This window comes from Triturus cristatus, chromosome 5_2 (genome assembly GCF_964204655.1).
Source record: "Triturus cristatus chromosome 5_2, aTriCri1.1, whole genome shotgun sequence".
Lineage (NCBI taxonomy): Eukaryota > Metazoa > Chordata > Amphibia > Caudata > Salamandridae > Triturus > Triturus cristatus.
Window position 1 is genome coordinate 657,870,774 of NC_140588.1, and position 25,876 is coordinate 657,896,649.

The window sequence follows — 25,876 nt, forward strand, 5'->3', positions numbered from 1 at the left end:
CCCCATGCAGGTGGAGTATGCTGGTAGTGATAGGCATCCCCCTTGTAGGTCGAGTATACTGGTAGTGATAGGCATCCACCCTCATGTAGGTTAGGGCTGCTGGTAGTGATGGGCATCCACCCTGTGCTGGTTGGGACTACTGGTAGTAATGGGCATCCACCCCCATGCAGGTTGGAACTGCTGGTAGTGATGGACATCCACACCCATGCAAGTGGAATATGCCGGTAGTGATAGGCATCCCCCTTGTAGGTGGAGTATGCTGGTAGTGATAGGCATCCACCCCCATGTAGGTTGGGACTGCTGGTAGTGATGGGCATCCACCCCATGCAGGTTGGGACTGCTGGTAGTGATAGGCATTCACCCCCATGCAGGTGGAGTATGCTGGTAGTGATAGGCATCCCCCTTGTAGGTAGAGTATGCTGGTAGTGATAGGCATCCACCCTCATGTAGGTTAGGGCTGCTGGTAGTGATGGGCATCCACCCCTGTGCTGGTTGAGACTACTGGTAGTAATGGGCATCCACCCCCATGCAGGTTGGGACTGCTGGTTGTGATAGGCATCCCCCCTTGTAGGTAGAGTATGCTGGTGGTGATAGGCATCCACCCCCATGTTGGTTGGGACTGCTGGTAGTGATGGGAATCCATCCCATGTAGGTTGGGACTGCTGGTAGTGATGGGCATCCACCCCCATGCAGGTTGGAACTGCTGGTAGTGATGGGCATCCACACCCATGCAAGTGGAATATGCCGGTAGTGATAGGCATCCCCCTTGTAGGTGGAGTATGCTGGAAGTGATAGGCGTCCCCCTTGTAGGTGGAGAATGCTGGTAGTGATGGACATCCCCTTATAGGTAGAGTATGCTGGTAGTGATAGGCATCCACCCACATGTAGGTTGGGGCTGCTGGTAGTGATGTGCATCCACCCCCATGCAGGTTGGGACTGCTGGTAGTGATGGGCATCCACCCCCATGCAAGTGGAGTGTGCCGGTAGCAATAGGCATCCCCCTTGTAGGTGGAGAATGCTGGTAGTGATGGGCATCCATCCCAGTGCAGGTTGGGACTGCTGGTAGTGATAGGCACGCCCCCTTGTAGGTGGAGTATGCTGGTAGTGATGGGCATCCACACCCATGAAGGTTGGGACTGCTGGTAGTGATGGGAATCCACCCCCATGCAGGTTGGGACTACTGGTAGTGATGGACATCCACCCCATGCAGGGTGGGACTGCTGGTGTTGATAGGCATCCCCCTTATAGGTAGAGTATGCTGGTAGTGATAGGCATCCACCCCATGAAGGTTGGGACTGCTGGTAGTGATGGGCATCCACCCCCATGCAGGTTGGGGCTGCTGGTAGTGATGGGCATCCACCCCCATGCAGGTTGGGACTGCTGTTGGTGATGGGCATCCACCCCCATGCAAGTGGAGTATGCTGGTAGTGATAGGCATCCCCCATTGTAGGTAGAGTATGCTGGTAGTGATAGGCATCCACCCCCATGTAGGTTGGGGCTGCTGGTCGTGATGGGCAGTCACCACCATGCAGGTTGGAACTGCTGGTAGTGATGGGCATCCACCCCCATGCAAGTGGGGTATGCTGGGAGTGATAGACATCCCCGTTTGTAGGTGGAGTATGCTGGTAGTGATAGGCATCCCCCTTGTAGGTAGACTATGCTGGTAGTGATAGGCATCCACCTCCATGTAGGTTTGGGAATGCTGGTAGTGATGGGCATCGACCCCCATGCAGTTTGGGACTGCTGGTAGTGATAGGCATCCCCCTTATAGGTAGAGTATGCTGGTAGTGATAGGCATCCAACCATATGTAGGTTGGGGCTGCTGGTAGTGATGGGCATCCACCCCCATGCAGGTTGGGACTGCTGTTGGGGATGGGCATCCACCCCCATGCAAGTGGAGTATGCTGGTAGTGATAGGCATCCCCCATTGTAGGTAGAGTATGCTGGTAGTGATAGGCATCCACCCCCATGTAGGTTGGGGCTGCTGGTCGTGATGGGCAGTCACCACCATGCAGGTTGGGACTGCTGGTAGTGATGGGCATCCACCCCCATGCAAGTGGAGTATGCTGGGAGTGATAGACATCCCCGTTTGTAGGGTGAGTATGCTGGTAGTGATATGCATCCCCCCTTGTAGGTAGACTATGCTGGTAGTGATAGGCATCCACCCCCATGTAGGTTGGGACTGCTGGTAGTGATGGGCATCGACCCCCATGCAGTTTGGGACTGCTGGTAGTGATAGGCATCCACCCCCTATGGGCTAAACACTGCTGGTAATGATGGGCACTCCCCTATTTGTTGTGCCTGCTGGTAGTTTTGGCTATCTACCCCCTATGGGTGTTAAACTTGCCGTCTGTGGGGTCCGCGTCAATTCCTGTTGTTCATTCGGTTATAGACGAACAGTGCAGGGATGACATGCACGATTGGATACATGCTGTTCGTGTCGTGGCGTGAATCGACGCGAAGTGACTCCTGTTCCGGATGCTGAGACGTCCCGTCAGTGGCAAACCGTTCGGCGTGTAGGAAGTTTTACAACTATAGCAGGCGCAAAATTAATCACCACAGATGACACCGGCAACAAACGCTAATGAGATGCAGAGTAGGCGTTCCTGTGCAAAAAGCTGTGACAACACCACTTCGCAACATTCTCAACGACCAGCCAGATCAGCGATAAGATCCCAAAACTTGTGATAAGGCGCATTAGAAGCAGAAATTTAACACCTGCTTTTTCCTGGTGTTAAGTCGGATGACAACTTGCACCAGAAAAGGGAGCCCAGCTCAGAGCCACACATGAAGAACAACAGATGCCATGGAGCCACTGATCATGCAGCTTGGAGCCCCAAGAGGGCCACAACACCCACCGCCACCACTGTGAGACCCCCCCCCCCCAGGCCCTACCCCGGGCAGCAACCCCCGGACAAAGATATTTCACATCAACTTCACGAAATCATGAACAAAATAATTTGCCTGATGTCGCACAATTACAACAATTAACATTCATGTGTGGTCAGAAAAAGAAGAATCATTCATTCATCTTTGAATTTCCAAACAAAATATTTCATTAAAATTAAACTCAATACAACTTTTTGGATGAGTCATGGCGGGTCTTCTCTGGACAATCTGTAAGTCACAGCTTGCTAGACAAAATTCAAGATAAGAAGGTGTGTCATGCGCTCATCAAAGGACAGAGAGAGAGAGAAAGAGAGAGAGCAAGCAAGGGAGAGAGAGAGAGTGAAATGAAGAGAGGGAGAGAGAGAGAGAAAGAGAAAGACAGAGAGAGAAAGAGAGAGACAGTGACAGGAAGAGAGGGAGAGAGAGAAAGAGAGAGACAGAGAAAGAAAGAGAGAGACAGTAAAAGGAATAGAGGGAGAGAGGGAGAGAGAGAGAAAGAAAGAGAGAGAAAGAGAGAGAGAGAGAGAGACAGTGAAAGAGGGAGCATGAGAGAGAGTGCCGACACTGCAGACCAAGGCCTCACTGCTCACCTGTTGTCACCAGTGTGTCTCGAACCACGTGCAGGTATACACTGCAGTCCAACAGGTCCCTTATCTGTCCAGATTCAAGAATGGCAGAGGTTATATCATTGAACACGCCTTCATCGCTTTCCTGCCTCTGCACACACAGGCTGCTGCATCCCAGCCCCTCCCGCCACCCAGTGGTGATTGCCTGCACGTGCACACCCAGGCCTCACTGCTCACCTTCCGCCACCAGCATGTCTCCAAGAGGGCCCACCACATGCCGGTGCAAGCTCCAAGCCCTGGGCCTGCGGCCTTGGCAGCCTCCACATCATGCAGCCCCGCAAGGCGGGCCACAAGGTCACACACGTAATTATGGGTCTTGATTTCGCAATGGCAGAGATCATATCAGTGCACATGGCATCATCGCAGGCTGCATACCCGCCCAGCTCTTTAGATGCCACTGACTCTGTGAACCGCGAGGCAACGCCACATGACAGTAGGCCCACGCTGCCCGCTGGCTTAGGCCTACACTGCGGTCCAGCAGGGCTCACACAAATCCTTACCAGTCCCCACCACCAGGAGAGCGCATCAGCAGAGGCTGCACACCTACTCAGCACTTAAGGTGCCCCTACCTCAGTGCACCAAAAGTCACCACCCTATGGAGGTAGGCCCATGCCATTCGCAGTGTGTCCGGTGCCACCAAGTCTTTGTAATGCAAGTCATGGACCCTTTATGATTGAGTCTCATGATTTGCCAGGTGGACACAACCATGTCACCTCCGGCAGTGGGGAAGAACTGGGGGCCATATGTAGGTAGAATGGAATTTGCGAATCGGAAATTGCGATTTTTCGCGAATCGCAAATTCCGAATCGCAAATAGCTATGTAGGTAGATTTTAGCGAATAATTAGCGATGCGCAAAAATTCGCAGAATTATTTTGCGATTACCCTAATAGCGATTCCTTAATTGCGAGAACGCTATTAAGGAATCGCAAATCTGGGAATCTGCAATTCAGGTGCAGAATGATGACATCACAACCAGGAAGTGTGACTGCCCATGCTGCACCTGATTGCCAGCAGCTGTGTGTGAGCCAGTAGCTGTTTGAGAGCCTGTGTGGAGAGGAGAACAGTGAAGCTCTGCATTTGAAAACCAGTCAAATGGATTCCCAGGGGACTGAAAAGCAGCAGGAGGAACCAGCAAGGAAGAGGAAACAGAAATTCAGTGAGAGGGAGCTGGAGGTCCTCACACAGGAGGTGGTCAGCAACCATGATCTCCTATTTGGGAAAAGTTCCCTGAGAGTACCTGAGGCCAGAAAGCGCAAGATTTGGAGTGACATCCAAGAGAAAGTGAATGCCATTGGTGTCACACACCGCAGTGTGGAGGACCTACGTAAAAGATGGTATGACATGCGGCAGAGGTCAAAGGAGAGGGTGGCAACAAGACTGGCAGAGGCTAAAAAAACCGGTGGGGGCCCTTCCACTGCAACCGAACCGACACCCCTGGAGGAGCTGGTGGAGGGCACACTGCAGCCTGAGAGCGTGAGTGGAGTGGCTGACCTGGACAGCTCAGAACACCCAGACACCAGACAAGGTAAGGTGCATGGCAAGACCCCCTGCTACATCCCCAAACCACCCACATCCCCCAAAAGGCAACCTGACTGCAACTCCAGTAAATGTCACACAGCACACACAGTAATGCATTATGGGAAACGTAGTCACATGCACTGATAACTGTGCCAGTGAGACACAGACAGGTGGAATAGGAAGGACTCCATCATGCAGAGATAGAAATAGACCGATAGTACCCATGAGATTCTATTGCTTGAAAGTAATGCATGACAAATACCACACAGGACACAGTACTAATGTGTGTCATTTAATCCACAGCACCACCACCAACACAGGATAGTGAGGCTGAATGTGAGCCAACAGTTGAGATGGAGGACCAGGCATGCCAGAAGGATCAGGGCGCAGCCACAACTGCCGACACAGCACCATGCAGGCGTCGCATAATTGTCCCACCACTACCACTGTTGGAGACACAGGCACCAGACACAGCAGAGGAGCAACAGCCAGTGCACAGGCAGCGTGCAGGACTGCAACAAACACAGTCCCCTGAACAATCAAGAGTAGGGAGAGGGATGAGACGCAGGGAACGGCCGTCCACCAGCACTGCTCCTGTTGAAGAGGACACGGTGTTCTCGGGCCTGGAGGGCAGCATGCTGAAGCAGCAGCGCCTGCAAGTGAAGGGAATCAGGTCAATACAACGGCAGCTGACAGCACATAACCACAACATGACCGAGTTGCGCGCAGGAGTGATGGCCATGACTGGTGCATTGGAGGGACTGTGCAGGGAGATAGCGAGGGACAGGGCAGCGCGGCGCCGGGACAGACATCGCCTTCACACACGGCTGGACCTATACACAAGGGCTGTGAACCGCCACACAACCGCCACATCCTTGCTGGCCAGAAGATGTGTTGGCATGCAGCGCGAGATGGCCCACTGCTGCCAGGACGTGGGCAGTGTCTTGGTGCAGGTCACACATGCGGTGGACCAGATGCGCGCAACCGCCACAGGTGGCATAGGTGCACTTGCAGCCACGGACACTGATGAACAATCGAGCAGGAGCAGCATCACTCCCCCAATACCACAGGAAAGACGCAGGAGTGCACGACAGAGCACAGTGGAGGATGAGTCAAGGGAGGGCACAGCGCGCACACAGCGAGGCGCACCAGGCCGTGCACGTAGGAGGTGAAGGGACACAAGGGACTAATGGCCATGTGTGATGCAACACAGTCCATGTAGACTCAGTGTCTGTTGTTACTCTTTGCACTGTGACACAAACAAGTGCATGCAGGGACTTTAACGTCACAACGTGAGATCACTCAATGCCTGATGACACAGAAATAAACATCCCTGTCAGTCACCAATCAGTGTCATTGTGTCATCATTACTCACTTAGAAGTAGTTTTGGGTGATCTCATCACGTCTCATACGTCCGGCAGCTGCACCAGCACCTCCTGCGGGAGCGCGATGTGGTGCTGCTCCATCCTCATCTGATGATTCAGAGTCTGTCAGGTCCACTGGGGTTCCTTTCTTGGTAGCGATGTTGTGTAGCATTGCACAGGCAACCACTATTTTGCAACACGTCTCAGGGCTGTACTGTAGCGCTCCACCACTCTTATGGAGGCATCGAAAACGGCTCTTTAGGATTCCAAATGTCCTCTCAATGGCACAGCGTGTAGCTCTGTGTGCGCTGTTGTACCCCCTCTCACCTGCAGTTGATGGATTCAGGTACGGTGTGAGGATGTAGTCTCGTACAGCATACGCACTGTCACCTGCGGGGCATAAGCAGATTAATGTTCAATAGTGTCCTGCCACTGCATCACTCTACTGCCTCTGTGTGTGTTTAACAGGCATTTACCTAGCAGATAGCCCTCTCCAAAATCACCATTTGTGAGTCTGCGATGTAATGCACAGTGGCGAAACATGAATGAGTCGTGTGTGCTTCCAGGGTATTTGGCCACAATATCAGTGATTAAGTGTTGGGCATTGCACACTACCTGGATGTTCAGGGAATGATATGACTTTCTGTTGCGAAATACATACTCATTATGTGAGGGGGGTGAAATAGCGATATGTGTCCCATCTATGCAGCCAATGACATGGGGGAATTGTGCAATTTGGTAGAAATCTTGCTTGGTCTGATCCAGTGCCTGTGCTGTGCTAGGAAATTGTATGTGGTGATGCAGCCTCTGTACCATTGCATCCAGGAAAGCGTGGAAGAAGCGCGAAAGTGCACTTTGGGAGACACCTCCTGCTGTGGCAATGACCCCCTGGAAACTACCTGATGCCAGGAGGTGCAGTGAGCACAGCACCTGTACATGGGTGGGAATGGAGTGTGCCCTGCGTGTGGGGTGGTCAAGTATGGGTGTCAGTTCAGCAATTAAATCCAGGATGCTGTCTGGGTGCAGCCTGTAGTTGACATGGATCTCCTCATCGGTCACTTGGAAGAGGGTGATGCGTGCTCTGTAGATCCTTTCCTGGCGTCTCCGTCTCTGTGTGGCATCCCTGATTCGCAGCCTCCTGGCTATCACGTACAGCCCAGCCATGGTGGAAAGGCCCTGTGGCATTGTGGGCCTGTTTAAATAGGTTGCAGTAGGTTACCACCTGCTCAGTGTTGATGGTAATTGGGAAGTGCAAAATTGCGAATTTTGCTTAATCGCTATTTGCGAGTTTTCTGAACATGTCATTTTGCGCAATCGCTATTTGCGAGTTCGGTAACAGCGATTTTCGCTAATACTGGTGCGCAGACTGCGATTACGCTGATTTATTCGCAGACTCCACTTTCCGCAAAATAGCTAATCGCTAAATTAGCGATTCGCACATCTCTTCTGCGTATACCTTTCCTACATGGCTCAAGTATGTTTTGCGATCGCAAACACCCAGATTCCTGCGAATCGCACTGTTTGCGATCGCAAAACTGTTTCCTACATATGGCCCTGGGACACTTAGCAATGTCATACCCCATTTATACATAAGCCGAGTGGGCTGGGTCGGCGTACTCCAGGCCAGCATAGGGGTGTCACATGGAATTGTACCGTGACCGAATGCTGCTTGTTAGTGTCTGATGCATTTGTCTGCATGTTGTGGCCCTTGTCTTGCCCGTACTGACACGCACATGCTAATCAAGTCTACGCAGCTTCACTAGTGTTCAATTGTGATGAGTGTTGATTAGAATGACAAATCGTGTGCCTCAATGAGCATTGTCTGTACACAGTGAGGGACTGACTGACTAATTTCACTTAAGGGTGAGTCCCTATTGCCAGCTCCACCTCTGTGAGACAGACATTGTGGTTGGGATAGTTGCAGATAGACCTGTGCTCTGTGCTCTTACGTGTCTTCAGCAATGTGAGTATGGTGTCCAACTTCTTGCCATGTGGATCAATGTGATCCATCACTATAGGCTGTGTCCACCCAGCTGAGTGTGAGTAGGTATGCGAAGAGATGTTCTGTTGTCAAATGTGATGAGGGCACTACTTTATGGCTGTCAACGTCTTTGACATTTCATACACACCCCTATTCCTAACATTGTGTGGGGCAAAGTTGTGAATTTGTGAAATTGCTGTTTCAGAGCAATTAGGTCACAGCTGGTGCACACATTCCCAGTCATCTCACTGCCTATGTGTGTTACGGTCACACATGTGCATTGCTTTCATTTCCCAGGGAGTACCGTTTTTGTGCAATCAATGTTCTTACATTCATCCCTACTTTCATACTTGATCGATTATGGACATGACACATCTGTGTCAATTTGAATGTTTTATTCACATTCTGTGGAGTGCCGGAGCTGGAGCAGTACATGGCCATGCAAACCCCACATTACATTGTAGACCAGTGTAGGGCCAGCTAGAGTCATTTAGGGACTGACAAGTACATCGGAAGAGGTAGAGTACAGACCGAACTGTGATTGCTGTGTCATTGTTAAGCAAACAGAATATGACAGTCCATGTCGAGGTCCAAGGTGAGTGTCCCAAAGTGTTTCGGGGGACAGTGGGAGGTGTTTATACAGGGCATGATGCAGGGGGCAGCACCAAGCTGAAACAGGGCATATGGCGAAGAGGATTGCTACGGTCTCCTTCTTACTACACAGGTGGAATAACCCGCATCTTCGTCCTCTCTGTCATCTGTCTAACATGTGGGTGCTGATGTTTGGTCTGCAGCACTGTGTGCCACTGACACATCAGGGGCCGGAGATGTGTGTGTGAAAGTACCAGCAGCATTCATCATCAACTGCCTTAGTGACATCAATGCGATGATGAGGATCTGCAGGGCATGGAAGATCCCAACAACTTTTCGCTGGTGTGCATCCATGGGAGCCATTCTTTCCGCATGCATCCGCTCCATGTTTTCCGTTGTCCTCAGCATCTGTGCCAACTCATGGCTGAGGCCACTCTGACTAGACAGTTGTTCTCCTCTCAGAGGCATGACTCCAGCAGTGTCGGGCATGGATTGTTGGACATCATGGAACGAACTGTGGGTGTCCGTTAGGGAGTGTATGTGGTCCCTGATGTGACTTAGACACCCACGTATGTCATCCGGTTTGGCTGCCATATGGTTGAACCCCACCCGCACCTGTTCAGCCACCTCCTTCTAGCAGTCTAACATCTGGCCATTGGAATGCTATGTGTTCTTGGGTGAGGTGCTGGGAGCCAGCCTTGGTGGTGGGTGCCTAAAGCTGCGTGGTCTGTGCAGGTGGTGGGGTCTCCTCGATGCAGCTGGGCTGCCCTGCTCCTGGAGGTGGTTTGCTGTAGCTGTCTATGAGCTTTTGTAGGGCATCGGTGTCAAAGGTGTGGAGGTCCTCTTCATCATCACTGATGAGTTGTCTGGTCTGCTGTGCAGGAGGTGTTGATTGTCCCTCTGGAATATGAAGGGGAAGTGCATTTTAACATTGTGTTCACATGTATGTTGATGCATTGTTCAAGTTTACATACAGACTGCATGACAATGTTCATTGTGACAGTTATGGAGGAGCTGACTATTTGATGCGGGACAGTGGACATTTGAACTACATCATGGATGTGAGGTTGTACACGTACATTCTTATTTCACAGTTTCCTGCTTTGTCAGATGTGATTGGCCGAATTCTACGCAAAAGCAGAACCAGTTGTGTCCTCTGTTCTGCAGTGTAAGTGTTGCACTTTGTACCATATTGTCGTCAATGTTAATGTGCTGTTGTTGCTATGTGTGTGTGCTGCATTGTGGGTGAGTCGCCCCTGCAGCAGTGATTTTGATGCCCCTTCTCCCTTTGAGGCAGTGTGCCTTTGACTTCTGTGCTTCTGCAGTGCTGAGATGTTGCAGACTTGGCAAATTTTGGCTCTTAGTGGGATTTGGGACTCTTGGGCATGGTTTATCCGCAGATGTGTTGTTGCAATCGGGGGTTGTATGTGCACTTGGATGTGTCAGAGTATGACCTGCTCCTTTCTGGATGTGTTCCACACTCAGCCACCTCAGTGTCGTGACATGCACCATATCATGATAATTGGACTGCAGCCATGCTATTCGTCATGCAGTGTCACTTGCATTGTCAGTGTGGCTCACACACAAACAGCTTTGCTGGTTTTAACACTTGTGCATGGGTTGGTTGTGAGATTGGTGCTGTGTGAGGAGGGACCCCTTTGAGCCCATAGTGGGCATGGGCCTACTTGCTGTTTGTATGTGTGCTGCAGTGTGCCAAGTGGATCCGAGACATGATCCAGAGTCATTGTGGGTGTGCAGTGTGCTCTTCTTCATTGTGCATGTGTGCCATTGTGCCCATCTCCCCCCGTCCCGCCAGGCCCTGTTCGGTACTCACCCTGGTACTGTTGTGTCAGGTCATGTCAAGCAGTGTCCGGACCCTCAACTCCTGCCACCGTCTCCCCACTGATAACTGTGGACACCATTTCCTCCATCTCATCCAGCTCCTGGTGGTCCACTGAACTGCCACCTCCAGTCTGCATTGCTGCCTGATAGTTCTCAGTGAGTTTCTTCTTGGTTTTGTGGTTCGCATCATTCCAGCGCCTCTTGACCTCTCCAATTGTCCTCCTCCTCACTCTGACTGCATTCACCTTGTCCAGGAAGGCCTGCCATAATGCATTTTTATTTGCCAATGACACGTTGGAGGTGACGAACAGTTGTTGTTGGTGTTTAATCACCTCTGGGATGATGATCCTGTTTTCCTGCGGACTGAACCTCGTCTCCCTCGTCTTCTTCTCCTTGCTCTTCCTTGACCCCGAGGTCCCAGGCTGGTCCTCTTGGGGGCTTGTGGGGTTCTGGTCATCCTCTGTACTTGCTCTGCCTTCCTCCATGGTGCTACGCAGTTTAAATTATTTTGTTTGTGTTTTTCGGTGCATTTAAAGTGCATTTTCCAGCATGACGTGTGGGAATTGCAGGCCTGTCGATGGTTATCACTGATTTTTGTATCGCGATTGGCCACATCACAACGTTTTTTGCGTTCGTGTTTCGCATTTTTTTGTCATCGCGTTAGTTTTAACGTCGTCATTTGACGTGTTGTCGTGAGACTATTGCATGGTACCGCTGTGTTGAGAATACAACGTTAACACTGTGTTATTTTCCCGCGATAGACTGTGATATGCAAAGTTGCGTTAAGCTAATTTTGCAATAATTATCACACGTTCTTGAGAATATCCTCCGCAGTGTTTAGTAACTAAAACCTCACATGTGCAAATGGAGAAAATGAGAACCCAAGCAAGTGTTAATCACTTCTTGGGGCCTCATCTCTGATTTATCTTCACATTAACGCATCAAAAGTGGAGATAGATTTAACACCAAGCCGGTGCAAACTGCAGACATCGCCAGTATTCATGCGATAACTGCCCAAAAATGTATCCCCACGGTGGACACCACCAACTAACACTAATGAGATGCAGAGTAGGTGTTCCCCTGCAAAAACACAAGTAAAAACCACAACACAACATTCACTACGAACTGCCAGATCTGCGATGCGAACCGAAAACAGGCGATAAGCTACGGTAGCAGCAGGGATTTTACACGTGCCTTCTGCTGGTGCTAAGCAGGACGACTAACTGCAGCATGAAAGGGAGCCCAGCCAAGAGCCACACCGGGAGACCCACAGTCATGCAACTCACAACACTGCCAATGGGCATGCAGCACAACTACAGACAACATGACACACAACTAACCCTGGGCGGCCAACTACGCTACGCTCGCTTAGTTTGTGTAGTTTGTGCTACTTCGCGCTACGCGAATTGCACGCAGCACAGTGCAAAAACGCGTAGCATAGCGTAGTTGGCATTTTTTGCTCGCTCGCGGTCCTCAACATCAAGTTGGCGACCGTCGGCGAGCAAAAAGACATCCCGGCGAGACTTTTTCCTCGTTCGCGATCAGCAACATCAAGTTGGCGATCACGAGCGTGGAAAATAAACCTAACGGTGAGATTCTCAATGCGGGGAGGTCAGGTTTCTCATTGCGAGTGGTCACGTATGCTCGTGACCACTCGCGATGAGAAACTACCAGTCCGCGTTGAGAAAGCTGCCGCTCGAGTAAAAAACTGCTCGAGCGGCAGAATACAACAGCTTACACTGTGCTAGATGCCGTTTTCAATGATTGCACAGTGCGGACAAGCAACCGGCACTGTGCCATCATCCCGAACAGTGCACTACGCAGTTCGTGTAGCGCTACGCGTATCTCGCGTAGTGCAAAGTGCACTTCGCGTAGTTACGCGTAGTGCTACTATGCAAACTATGCCCAGGGTTACACATAACATGCCAACCGACCAGACACAACAACACAACCCCATTGGGAATCCGGCCTTGCCACGCACACAACCCAGCCACGGCATGGCACCACAGATACACAAGAGCAGGATGTGAGGAGAGGCATGGAGCAGGCATGTGCGAGAGCAGAAAGTGACCAAGGAATGTCAACCCACCCAATGCCAGGTGTGGCGTGGTGGTGCCGGACAGACCACAGAGTGCAAACCACGGGATTGGCCATGTGGAGTACAAATGCTGGTGCATGGAGTAAAGTGGCCAGTGGACACCACCATGTCCCCACAGGCTGAGTTGCAGAATGCAGACATGTCGCACGTTACGTCCCGCCCTGCATGCCCGTGCATAGTGGGTTGGACCTGCTCACGCCAGGCCTGCATAGGGGTGTGAATAAAAAGCCCGTTGCAATGCTCGTGGTCCTCATTCAGAATGGACAATGCGCCTGCCAGGGTGGCGCACCGCAGGCCGCCACGACTCCTGCGCCGATCGCGGAGGGGTCTCCTTCCTTGTGTGCTTGCTGCACCCCGTGCCGCTGGACCACAGACCCGTCATGCCTGCCCCAGCACACCAACAAGGCTCCGCTCACCTGCCTACACCGTCATGTGGCAAAGAGGACCCTCCATGCGCAAGTGCAAGATCCAAGCACCAGTTCTGCGACTTCTGCGGCCTCAGCAGACCATCGCTGTCACCCCCGACACTGGGCAACATTACTCCTTTCTCGTTTACGTACTCCTATGGCGTCTTCTTTAGCCCAGTAGGTCAAACATGTGGAACTGTGTTCTGAGTCCTGAATGGCAGTGAGCACAAGGGCGTGGCAGCGACCAGACCACAGCACCAGACACCCTTTGATCAGTGTGTCATAGTTCCATATGGCAGGCCGGCGACACGTGGTGCCACTGACCCTGTCCAGCGCCAGCCAGCGACACGTGGTGCTACTAACCCTGTTCAACGCCAGCTGGCGACATGTTTTGCCTCTAACCCTGTCCAACGCCAACCGGCAACACATGTATGACGTCTCGGGCCTACCCTGCGAACCAGTAGGTTCCACATGCAGCACCTGGTGAATCATGAATGGCCGTGTCCACACCGGTGAACGCACGGAGAGGAGTAAGAGGAAGATGCAGCTCAGTCTGGACATACGCAGGATCCAAGTCACGGAGGTGATCGAATACTATCAACAACTGACCTGGTGCCATCAACCCTGTTCACAGCAAGTCCACGAGCCGTGGACCACCGAACCTGAACTACGCAGGCCGGTGGGGCCTTCCAACCTAAGCCTGCGACACTCGGTGAATGGCCGGTGCTGACCGCTGCCTCATGCCTACACTGCGGTCCAGTATGTCACACATGTGGAACTGTGCCCTGGGCAAGATGTGGAGGAGCCAACACCATTGTCCACGCCTCATTGCAGGCGGCATCACCTAACGGCACTGGTGCCACTAACTCGGTGCGCATTGAGTCATAGGCACTATCTGGTTGGGCGTTGGTGGCGACTGAGTCCAGAGGCTGGTGGTTTCATGCATCTCCATCTGGCTGGACCACACTTGGTGTCTGACATGTGTATGTTCCATTCTTCTTCACCAAAGTGACTGTTTCTGCGTGGTCCTGCCCTCTGCATCATGCCCTGGGGGCACACCTTCGACTGTCCTCCGAGACACACTGCGACAAGCCCCCTGCCATCTACGAGAACCTGCTCTGCACTTGTGACCCTGCCCCAGTGCACTGCAAGTCAGCTTCCCGTGGCGCTAGGCCCTTGCAGGACGCTGGGCATCCGAGGCCACTGACTCTGTGTAGCACAAGTCATGGGGCCCTTATGGTTGAATGGTTGTATTCTTTCCGCTGTACACTGTTGTGAATGTCTGACTGCACCAGGCAGCCCTTGCTGGCTGGGGTGCACACCCCCCACACACATCCAACACAGGTGTCACTCAGTATGTGTGCCTGCTAACAAATGTGGCCGTGCGCATGTGCACGTAGCCATTCACATCATCTGCGCAAGTGTGTCTGTGTGGTCATTGTGTCAGCAAGATGTGCACGGGCCCTGCAACTTTACAGTGTGCTATCTTCAGCAGATGACACCATGTCACCTCAGCGTTGGCAGTGACCCTGGACATGTAGATCCACACGCATCACCCTGTATGCACGAACGGCGTGTGCTGGCCTGACGTATGTCTGGTCAGTGCAGGGGTGTGCTGATTCGGCAGGGGGGGCAAGGCGTGGCTCGGACCTGGCTTTGGGCAGGAAGTGCGGTAAGTGTGTCTCTGTGTTGGGGTATTGTCGCCACCAGGGCCACAGTAGCTGATGTTGCAATGTGGCATGCCCCAGGAGGGCGGACCGCAAGTACGGAGACATGTAGGAGCGCAAGACCTCACAGGTTTTGGCACATGCATGCCAAGTGTTCTGTGTATAAGTCCTGTGGATGCATGAGTCAGTTGCCTAGCCTCATTCGCAGCGCAATCACTGCCCGCCATGGGCTGTACACCTGTGTCTGCCCTGTCTGGACCATTGGCCTGCACTCATGTGTCCGCCCACCCTCAGAGGCCAGCGTCACGGTGTTGTTGGCATGCCCCTGGACATGCGCAGACAGGCATTACCATGGTGTGCCGTAGGAGTGCACATGAAGCAACCGCGCAGCGCACACAGGTGTGGGGGCTCATGAGAGGGGGGCAGCTGTGTGGCAGCATAGGACAAAGGGAGACCGATTATTTGCAACATGCTGGGCATATCAACCATGGGTCCCAGGGTCGCCGGCATCTCACCACAACCACGACAGGCCACTGTACCTCTCCTGTATGTATGCAGATGGTGAATTGATTGTAGGGATGAATGGTCCTTTGTCTGAGGTATCAGGCGGTAGCACATCTGCAGCTCTGAGCATGGACTTGCTTTTGGCCAGCACCCCATGACCGATACGAGAGCATTTGATTGCAACTCCCACACTACGCACTGCCTGCCGTGAGACCAACGTGTACTCATACCACATGCAGGAGTCCTTGGTTGCAGTTAGCGTGCGTGAGATGTCCTTCACACGTACTCTTACCCCAACCCAGGCCTGCACCCGTTGCACACAGACACTGCTCATTGCACCGAGCTGTGCCATTTCATCCAGCAGACTGGTGCAGGGTAAGCCATTGCCACTTCAAGCAGTGCCACTGACACAATGGCAGACCATCCCGGACACATGCTTGACTCCAGTCATGTGGACCTGTACCATGCACGTCTGCGGCATATACTGGGGGCACTGCAGTTGGCAGTGTTGTGGCTCAGTTTCCGGCTGAGCTTCTGCCTTGCGGACGTCACCTGCATTCAGCCTGTGTTACATTGCCGCTCATGCATGTTCGAGTGGTCCATGGATGTCTGCCTCTCCAATATAACAGTAGCTGACCTGGATTTCGACGTGTGTGTGCGCCCCCTGTTGGACCATGACCAGGAGCGTCACCGTGATGCCCGGCTATGGCATGCATGGATGTTTGGCATGCAGGCTGGAAACTGGACCTGAGAGATTGCACGAGTCATCGTGTGCAGTGAGCACATTGAGCCACTACCTGATTGGGCTCTGGTGCACATTGGGTCCAGTGGTTGGAGTCAGCATATCTGTCTGGGCCAGCTGATGGATTACGTCAAGTCAGATGTGGTGGACGACGATAGCTCACTGGAGATGTTGGCCTATGCTGCTGCACTCGCGTTCATGGACAAGTGACAAGGTACCTGCAGCCACAACTGGATGTGACCCATTGCACTTGTCCAGACACATGGTTGCATGTTGTGAATCTGGTCCCATGTCCGAAGACGACAGTGGACATGGCTGCATTGGCCTGGACTCATGATTCCTGGGCGGACAAACAACATGGGTTGGCACTGACTTGTGTTGGTGATGGACTCCCTCGAGGTGGACATGGGCGCCTTCCTACATTCCTCATTCAGACATGCTACTGCATTCGTTTGTACTGACAAGCGCTTGTAGATAAAGTTCCCGCACTTTCACTTGTTTCCAACTGTGTTGTGTCTTGATTTGTATGCCAATATGTGTGTCAAGGACTCTCTGGCTGCCTGCCATACGTCCATTGCTACCCCATCAGGGCGGTTGGTTTGTACTTGTGCATTATCATGTCCCTGTTTCGTGCTTGGCCAGATGCACATGGCCGTTTATCAGCCACTGGCGGGTGCACTTGTGCCCTGTGTTTGGTGGTGCAGATGTTGGTGTTTGTACGACATTGTGTTCGAGGTTGGGGTGCTGTGCTTCCTACGTGTGTGTGCTGCATTGTGTGTGGGATGTCCCTTCTGCTCTGATTTTGCTCATTCTTCTCCCTTTCAGGCAGTGTGGTTTTGACTTCTGTGCTTGTTCAGTGGTGTTATGTTGCCGGGGTGTGTGACTTGTGCTCCTGGTTGGTGTTGTTACTCTTGGGCATGGTTTGTCTGCAGTTGTAATGTGCTTGATTGTGCATGTGTGCCATTGTGCCCATCTCCCCCAGTCCCCCCTCTCCCTGTTGCTGTTTTGTCTGTTGTTTTGGGCAGTTTCAGGGCCCCTAGTCCTGCCACTATCTCCAGACTGAGGTGGTGGACACCATTTCCTCCATGTCATCCAGGTCCTGGTGTGGCGCTGGCCTCCCACCTCCGGTGTGCATTGCTGCCTTCTTGTTGTTGGCATGTTTCTGCTTGTTTTTGCATTTCGCATCATTCCGGATGTTCTGTTTTTCTGCCATTATCCTCCTCCACTCTCAGGCTGCATTCACCTTGTCCACGATGGCCTGCCATGTACAATGTTTTGTTGCCACTGTGGCTTGTGGGGTTGTCTGCTGGCTCAGGTTGCCTCGATTGTGCTGGGCTGTTGTTTTCTGTTAGGTTGGTTTTTCTTTTTCAGGCTTTGGTTGAGCTTATTCCCGCCTGCCATGTGTGTCTCGCAGGCCTGGCGGTGCTTATCTCTGCTTTCCTCATCGCAAATGGGCTCATCGCACGTTTTTGGGTGTTGTGGTTTGTGTTTTTATCTCGGTCGAGGTGGTTGTATCGCGGACATTGGCCACGGTATGGGCAGGCTATCGCATGCTACCGCCTTGTTGTGAATTCCATGTTCACAAGGGGTTATTTTCCCACGATAGGCGGCGATGTGTAAAGTTGCGTTAGCATTTTTTTTGTGATGTTTAGCACACGTTCTTGTGAATATACCTACTGTTGTTTTAGCCTTCTATAGCATTATGCCATTCTCTTTCTGCTTTATATTATAGTTGGTGTATGTTGCTCGCATACTCTATCTAAATGCTCTTTATTTCCTCCTTAGGACTTAATGTGCAGTACTAAACATGGGTTCATGCCTGGTTTAATAACATTCATATATTGTTCTTTTAAGATTATCAAAGATAGATACTTGTCAAAAATGCATTCACTGCATGAACCTTTTTAAAGAATATAGGATATTACTTGACATGTACAGATAGCATTTATATCAATATTTTACAGAGTTGGAAAAAACCTCTGATAATACATTAGGATTGTATTTTTGTTTTGGCCTCCAATCAGTATAGCATATGCTTGTAATGACAAACAAGATGCCATCGACTGGCAGTTAAATGGCTACCTTTTTACAGTGCTCTACTACAACTGTTCAATGATTTTTATAGTGTATATGTTACAGTCAAAGTGTGAAATCCCGGTATTGTATAGAATGCTTAGGTAATGCATAGAATGCCTGATGGTTTTCGGCAAACTATGAAATATAAGTTTTTTGTGAAAATGTTACATACTTTTCCTAGGCATTCTATACAATTCCTAGGCATTATACAGAATGACCAGTGCCATTTACGCAAAGTGTTAACAGGGCACAAGATGAGAAGCCTTTATTAATTAATACGCATTTGAAGCTGAAAGAACAAAACTATGAAATAAAGCACAGGATATTCTTACCGGAAAACAATGAAAGTAGAACTGAGATTGAAGTACTTGTTACACTAAGAAAGGCCGGAGTGACACGTGGAATTGTACTCACTTTTATTCTTCACACACAAACACCTTATATTTTGGCACTTTGATCTTGTACATACATTTCACGACTTAAGGAAGAATGCGAACAGAATATTGTTACCAGTAAAACACAGAGCAGAACTGGTATGCCCTACTTGTTGCAGCACAAAAACACCTTCTATTTTGGCACTTTGATCTTATACATACATTTCACGACTTAAAGAAGAATGCAAACAGAATATTGTTACCGGTGAAACACAAAGCAGAACTGGCATGACCTACAGAATGCGAACAGAATATTCTTACCGGTAAAACACAAAGCAGAACTGGCATGACCTACTTGTTGCAGCACAAAAACACCTTCTATTTTGGCACTTTGATCTTGTACATACATTTCACTACTAAAAGAAGAATGCGAACAGAATATTGTTACCGGTGAAACACAAAGCAGAACTGGCATGACCTACAGAAAGCGAACAGAATATTCTTACCGGTAAAACACAAAGCAGAACTGACATGACCTACTTGTTGCAGCACAAAAACACCTTCTATTTTGGCACTTTGATCTTGTACATACATTTCACGACTAAAAGAAGAATGCAAACAGAATATTGTTACAGGTGAAACACAAAGCAGAACTGGCATGACCTACTTGTTGCAGCAGGGAAGGCTAGAGTGACATTTTGAATTGCACTTAATTTTCTTTTTCACACACAGGCACCTCACATTTTGGCATTTCGTCTTGCACATACACCTGACAAATCCTTGGCCGCTTCCTGTGGACTGAGAAGTAGCTGCAGATCGGAGAGGTATTTCGTGGTCAGGAACGTCTTCAATTCTCATTAAGTTCTTTGGACATACGGTGAATTGTGATCTGGCGTAGAGTTGCATTAAGATTCCTTGTGCAGTTCCAAGTCGGTAAAAGCCATCTTCCGTCACGTTCATAACAACTGCCAAGAGATTGCGTGAGTCACCCCGCCCTTTGTCGACGTCGGGAATCGGAACTTGCACAGTGGCACCCAAAGGCCAAAAATGTTTTTGTCAGAATCCCTTTTCATTTTTTGGGCCTGAATCTCAAGGTTCGATTTCGATTCCATTTTACTTTGGATAGCTTTCTCAATATTGAAGCAAACATTGCACAAAATGCTAACCCCATAATCTACTACTTCGTCGCCGTCATCGTCTTTAGGAGAATGTCCACAGATGGCATGAACGTTTAGGCCACACTTTCGACATGTATCGCTGGTTTATTTTAAGCAGACGGAACAGATAGCGGAAGAAGAAGGATTTTCGGTAACCACGGAAATGGAAGGCTCTTCGATAACCATGGCTTCATCACTGTTTTGGTTTCCTCCATCATGGATTGCATTCTCAGCTATGTCTTCTGCAGGGAGCTGTGCCTTTTGCATAGATTCATCTCGGCTTTATTCCTGCTGTTGTGTTGTTTGTACGCTCTCTATTATTTTTTCGAGCTCTTCCTCAGTCTCTACGTCTTGTAAAACGTCGTCAGGCAAGGACGACGTCGAGAGACCTACTCTAGCTTTGCAGCCAAACAGAGCTTCGTATGGTGACCTCTTAATCCCAGAATGAAAAGTTCTGTTCTTCATAAGTTGGACGAACCGCAATCCCTCACTCCAGCAGCTAGTTTTTTCATCTTGCATCCAAGCACACAGCATATTTTCAATGTCCTGATTATTTGTATTCTGTATTTTGTATTTGTATTTGTATTGGCATTTATAAGGCGCATAAATCACCCATAGGTTTCAAAGCTCTTTCGATGCTCCCCTGACTTTGTGAGTGGCGCGGCTTACCATGGACGATCTTCAAGGTGGGCCAATACTCCTTTAGCCTGCTTACCACATTGTTTGCAAATTATCTGCCGTTATCGGACTGTAGAATCGTTGGAGCACCAAGCAACGTAAATATGTCGACGAACTTGTAGGCTACTTCTTCCACTCTCTTTGATTTCAGAGCCCTGAGAACTACAAACTTAGTGAGATGATCTTGGTACACCATTCTAAACTTGTACTCTCTGTCAGGATGGGATTGAAAATGATGAGATCGACCTGACAACGGAAGTTGAATTCAGAAAAAACCATTGGCTTGACCACAGCACCTTTTTTAACACCTTTTTAGGTCTCGCCTGACCCAGCGCATGCGCTGGTCTGGCGAGACTTATTGAGAGGGCTCCAAAAAGTGCTACCAGGCCAGCCTGGACCTACGGTGCATGTGCGCGGGCGCGCGCGCCACGCTTGACCACAATTGCTTTCACTTTCGCAGCCGCACGGCCGCTTTGATGTTTACCGCGATTTGCGGCCGCTTGTTTTTAATATGATTTGTCATTCGGATTATACTTACTGAGGCCCGTATTGTGCCTCTTTAAAACTGGTTCTTTTTTTATGCATCTCAATTATAATAAATTTGTAAAAATTAAATAAAAACAAGACTTGTTTTATTTGTGGCCGGCGGGGTGTGGGGGTTGTTGGAGGGTCAGCTGCGGTTAATCTGTGGATATTATCTATTTACGGCGGAATATTTTTCTCTAGAATATTTTCTTAAGAGTACTTGGAAAGCTAGTGAAAACATTTTTCTTAATTTGATAGCTCGTGCCTCTTGAGCGCCTGCCTGTATTTCCATCAAGTCAAGTGAGTCATGGCGACAACCGTTCTTAAGCTATTATTTACCTGCGCGTTGTAAGCATACCTTAGATAGCAGCCGGTTGAACAGAAAAAGCGATGTCAGCATTTCCTCTGTCGGAATGCACATCCAGGGCCGTTTCTAGGTGCTTTGCCACCCTAGGCGAGAATTGAAAAATGACGCCCCTCCCTTTTACTACCATCAGTCTCTCCCCCGTCTTCCAGGCTAGAAGAATTAATGCATTAGATATTCCCAAACTCATGTTTTTTGCCACCCTCCCCCTTTTGCCACCCTAGGCAGCCGCCTAGTCTTGCCTAATGGTAGAAACGGCCCTGTGCACATCGACTCTGCGGTGGCAGTCAACTGGCTTTTCTGTAGGTAAAATCCGTGCTATCCCCTAAATCACTTCCTACAAACGCTCATGGAGTACCACTTTTTGCCATATTCAAAATATCAAACTGATGCTGTGTAAGTCTTTTTTCCCCCGTGTTTCATATAGCGCGAACTAGACCCGAGACAGTATCAGAGTGCTTTACATGAGCACCAGTTTTGTTACAAATAGACACTTTTTTGTGAGGCACAGGGAGATTAGGTGGTGTGACTAAAATCACAAGATGTTGAGCATCGTTGCAGAGACTCGAACCCGGTTCCCCAGCTTCGAGGTCATCCACTCTAGCCGTAATGCTACATCCTCTCCCTGTTATCTCCAGTAACTCAAGGCCGTTCAAATGCCCCGATATTCCAGGCCTTTTCCTTTATATTGTACAGTTCTTTGGATAATACTGGTAATTACAGTTCGAGTGGGGGAGCCACCACATTAACAGGGAGAGCAGAGCCAAGCCAAGGGACTGGCTTGGTTTACAGACCGTGGAAGAGCTGAACAGTGCAAATATTTGGTATGTAAATCGTGGAAACAAGCATGTACAAATAAGATTGTCTCCTCAATTATTTTTTAAAACATTTTTATTCAATCAATTTATACTCTAGGCATTCTATACACAAGCATTGGCATAGCCAATAGGTCTCACCGCTGGGGCCTTATAAGTGTTTAACCATGCAACAGTTAATTCTGTTGCACCAAGGATATTTTGCTGCATAACTAAATACTTATAAGGTCCCAAAAGCGGGACCTATTGGCTATGCCAATGCTTGTTGCTTCTTCTGGCAAGGCTCACAAAGGTGAATGTACAGCTCAATATCATGACGGGTAATGTTCTTATACTTGGGTGAAAGTTCTTTCAACATCCTGTCCCGTCCTCCATGACCAATAGCCAAATGGGCCTTATGGAGTACGTCAAATAACTCGGAGTCCGCGACGTAAAACTGAATAGCACTCGTACCTTCATTAACAGGATAGATCAACTTAGTCGTATTCTCGACCATCATTACATCATAGTGTTTCACCAGCCAATAGTCCAGTGGTTCCTTCTTAATGGTCGTCTTAGCCTTTTTCACATCGTCCACTAACTTTTGGTAACTGGTTTCGGTTAGGAAAACACAGTTTTTAGCAGCATGGACTCTTACTTGAGATAATTAATCGCAGAACCGTTGTTGCATGTCAGCATGGCGTGATTCCTGTCTTGGCACTACACTCCCTTCCGACATGGTAATACAAGAACCACGGGAAAGGATGACGGCAGAGTGTCTGTGGAAACTCAGCCGGATGCTATACACGACCTCTGACCCAGCTTGCAGGCAGGTCGTTACCCACACCACCACATGGCTGCCACCTGCTCTTTGCCTGGTTACTTGTGCTGTCTCTGCCCCTCGCTTGCTGGCAACTTGTGCTCTCTCTGCCCCTCGCTTGCTGGCAACATGTGCTGTCTCTGCCCCTCGCTTGCTGATAACTTATGCTGTCTCTGCCCCTCGCTTGCTGATAACTTGTGCTGTCTCTGGGATTAGGTCTATTATATACTTTGCAGGCAGACAATCCGGCAAAATATACAATGCCTAGGCAATGTATAAAATATCAATCATTTCATACTTTGACGTTCGATTTTCAGGCATTCTATACATTACCTAGCCATTCTATAGAATGCCGGATTTCACACATTGCCGGGCGGGAATAAAATGGCAGGATTAGGCGTATTATATACTTTGCTGGCAGACAATCCAGCAAAGTATACAATGCCTAGGCAATGTATAAAATATCAATCATTTCATACTTTGACGTTCGATTTTCAGGCATTTTCAGGCATTCTATACATTACCTAGGCATTCTATTGAATTCGGGATTTCACACTTTGACTGTAACATATATTCCATTATTTGTATGGAGCTCTGTGGTTGGTTCTCTTCATCTTCTCTCAAATGAGAAATAACAGTTCAGATTTCTCTGAGTAATTTTTATTCAAATTGAATCTGTCTGTGAACATCATGTACTTCCTTGATGTTTCATGAAACGTAAATGCTAATGATTCCATGCTCCCATACCATATACTGACCACACCTCTCATGTCGTATTCACGGGTTATATGTGTGCAATTTTTCTCATTCATGTTTTCCCAAGACATTTTAAACCATTGAACCTAAAAGTTGGCATTAACTTTGCTCCATTACTGCTTTACATATAAATTAAACGTTTCTCTATATTCCTTTTTGCTCTCACATTGGATAACACTTTTAATTCTTTTTTTTGGCCAATATTACATATCTCATGTGCATATTGCATTGTAGCTACAAAGGTTCTTGCGCCCTTGCATTATTTTACACTGATCTAATATTATACATGTTTTTGATAGTATAAAACTCACTTCACTAGTATCTTCGTCTTTCAGCTCTTTCTGTTCTCCCACTTCTCCGACATTCACTGCCTTTCTCCATCTATAGCCCCAGACGCTAGAACTTTCAACACTTTGGGGTATATTCACAAGAACGCGTGATAACTACTACAAGAGTAGCATAATGCAACTTTCAATATCGCAGCCTATCGCGGGAAAATAACCCTGTACCAACGTGGAATTCACAACAAGGTGGTACCATTTGATAGACACCCAAACCGAAATATGGCAGGCCATCGTAACCAACGTCAATGCAGTCGGAGTATCCAGGAGGTCACCGGAGGAGGTCAAGAAGCACTGGCATTATCTGAAAAGGCAGACCAAACATAAACTCGCCGCCAACAGGGAGGCAGCAACTGCGACTGGAGGTGGGCCTCCTGCGACACTGGAGGAGCTGGATGAGCTGGAGCAAATGGTGGCCACAGTCAGCAGTGAGGAGACGGTGGCAGGATTAGTGTGCTTGGATACAGCACGATACGACCTGACACAACAGCAACAGAGTGAGTAATGACCAGTGACGGGGGGGACAGGGGGAGCTAGGCACAATGGTACACATGCACAAGTATGCGTAGCACACTGCACACCCACAAGGACCATGGAACATGTCCCTGGTTGCCTTGGCACACTGCAGCACACATAGAAATGCCAAGTAGGCCGCCATCCACAATGTGCACAGAGGGGCCCCCCCTATCACCACTATCACCACCGACCCATGCACATGTGCCAAATCCATCAAAGCAGCGGCTCTGTGTCCCACACTGACTATGCAAGTACCACTGCATGTCCAATAGCATGGCAGCAGCCAAAAAAAATGACATGGCCCACAAATCGACATGGAGGTAGCCCAGTGCGGATCACATCTGTAAAGGAGCAGGTCACACTCTGACATATTCACGTGGACCCACAACCCATGCCTTACAATACACGCAGCAGACGAACAATGCACCAGGCCACAAAATCTGTCCGAGAGCACATATGACCCAAGTCAAAAGCAAATCAAGCCCTCAAAAGCACACAATTCAAAGGCACTCCGCCTCAAAGGGAGAAGGCCACATGAAATCAGAGCTGCAGGGGCAACTTCCCCACAATGCAGCACACACACATAGCAATCACAGAACACTAGCAACGATGGCAATGTGGTACAATGTGCAACACCACAGGACAAAGCCCACAACAGGTTCTGCTCGTGCGTAGTAACAGTCCACTCACATCTGACATTGCCTGACACAGTGTGATGATAATAAACAGGTACCACCACACATCCGTCATGTATTGGGAAAACACGCTGACTGCCATTGAATAGCCAGCTCCCCCAAAACATTCGTAATGTACAATGACATGCAGTCTGAATGCAAATATATAAAAATCAATAACATACATGTGAAACCCTGTTATCCTACATCTCTCCTTAACATTGCAGAGGGAAAATCAACACGTACTGCAGTGCAGAACACAAACTTCATCATTGATGATGTAGAGGACAACATGCACATATGTCAAGATACCCTCCAACGGATACTGGACAGCCTCTGCACCCCATCCCCAGGAGCAGGGCAGGCCAGCTGCCTCGAGGTGACCCCACCACCTGCACAGACCACACAGCAGGAAACACACTCCACCACGGCTATCTCCCAGGATCCCCCTGACCAATACATGGAGCACATACAACGTGTGTGGTCTTCCCAGGTGGAGTTGGCTGAACAGCTGCGGGTGGGTTTCGAGCTCATGGCAGCCAAACTTGATGCCATATGTGGGTGTCTGAG

The 25,876-nt window shown here is 49.5% G+C and overlaps 1 protein-coding gene and 1 long non-coding RNA gene across 2 annotated transcripts; one reads left to right on the top strand and one right to left on the bottom strand.

Annotated features, from left to right (window-relative positions):
- Positions 1-4,431: 4,431 nt before the first annotated feature.
- Positions 4,432-6,415, top strand: LOC146829118 (uncharacterized). Its single transcript, XM_085607748.1, has 2 exons — positions 4,432-5,041; positions 5,338-6,415. The coding sequence occupies exons 1-2, from the start codon at positions 4,609-4,611 to the stop codon at positions 6,204-6,206; spliced, it is 1,302 nt and encodes a 433-aa protein (XP_085463874.1). The 5' UTR covers positions 4,432-4,608; the 3' UTR covers positions 6,207-6,415.
- LOC146829119 (uncharacterized) lies at positions 5,317-6,546 on the bottom strand. The gene is made up of 2 exons (XR_014962195.1): positions 6,410-6,546; positions 5,317-5,687 (listed from the first exon to the last, which is right to left on the bottom strand). It is a non-coding gene; the product is annotated as an uncharacterized LOC146829119 (long non-coding RNA).
- Between the last annotated feature and the right edge of the window lie 19,330 nt (positions 6,547-25,876).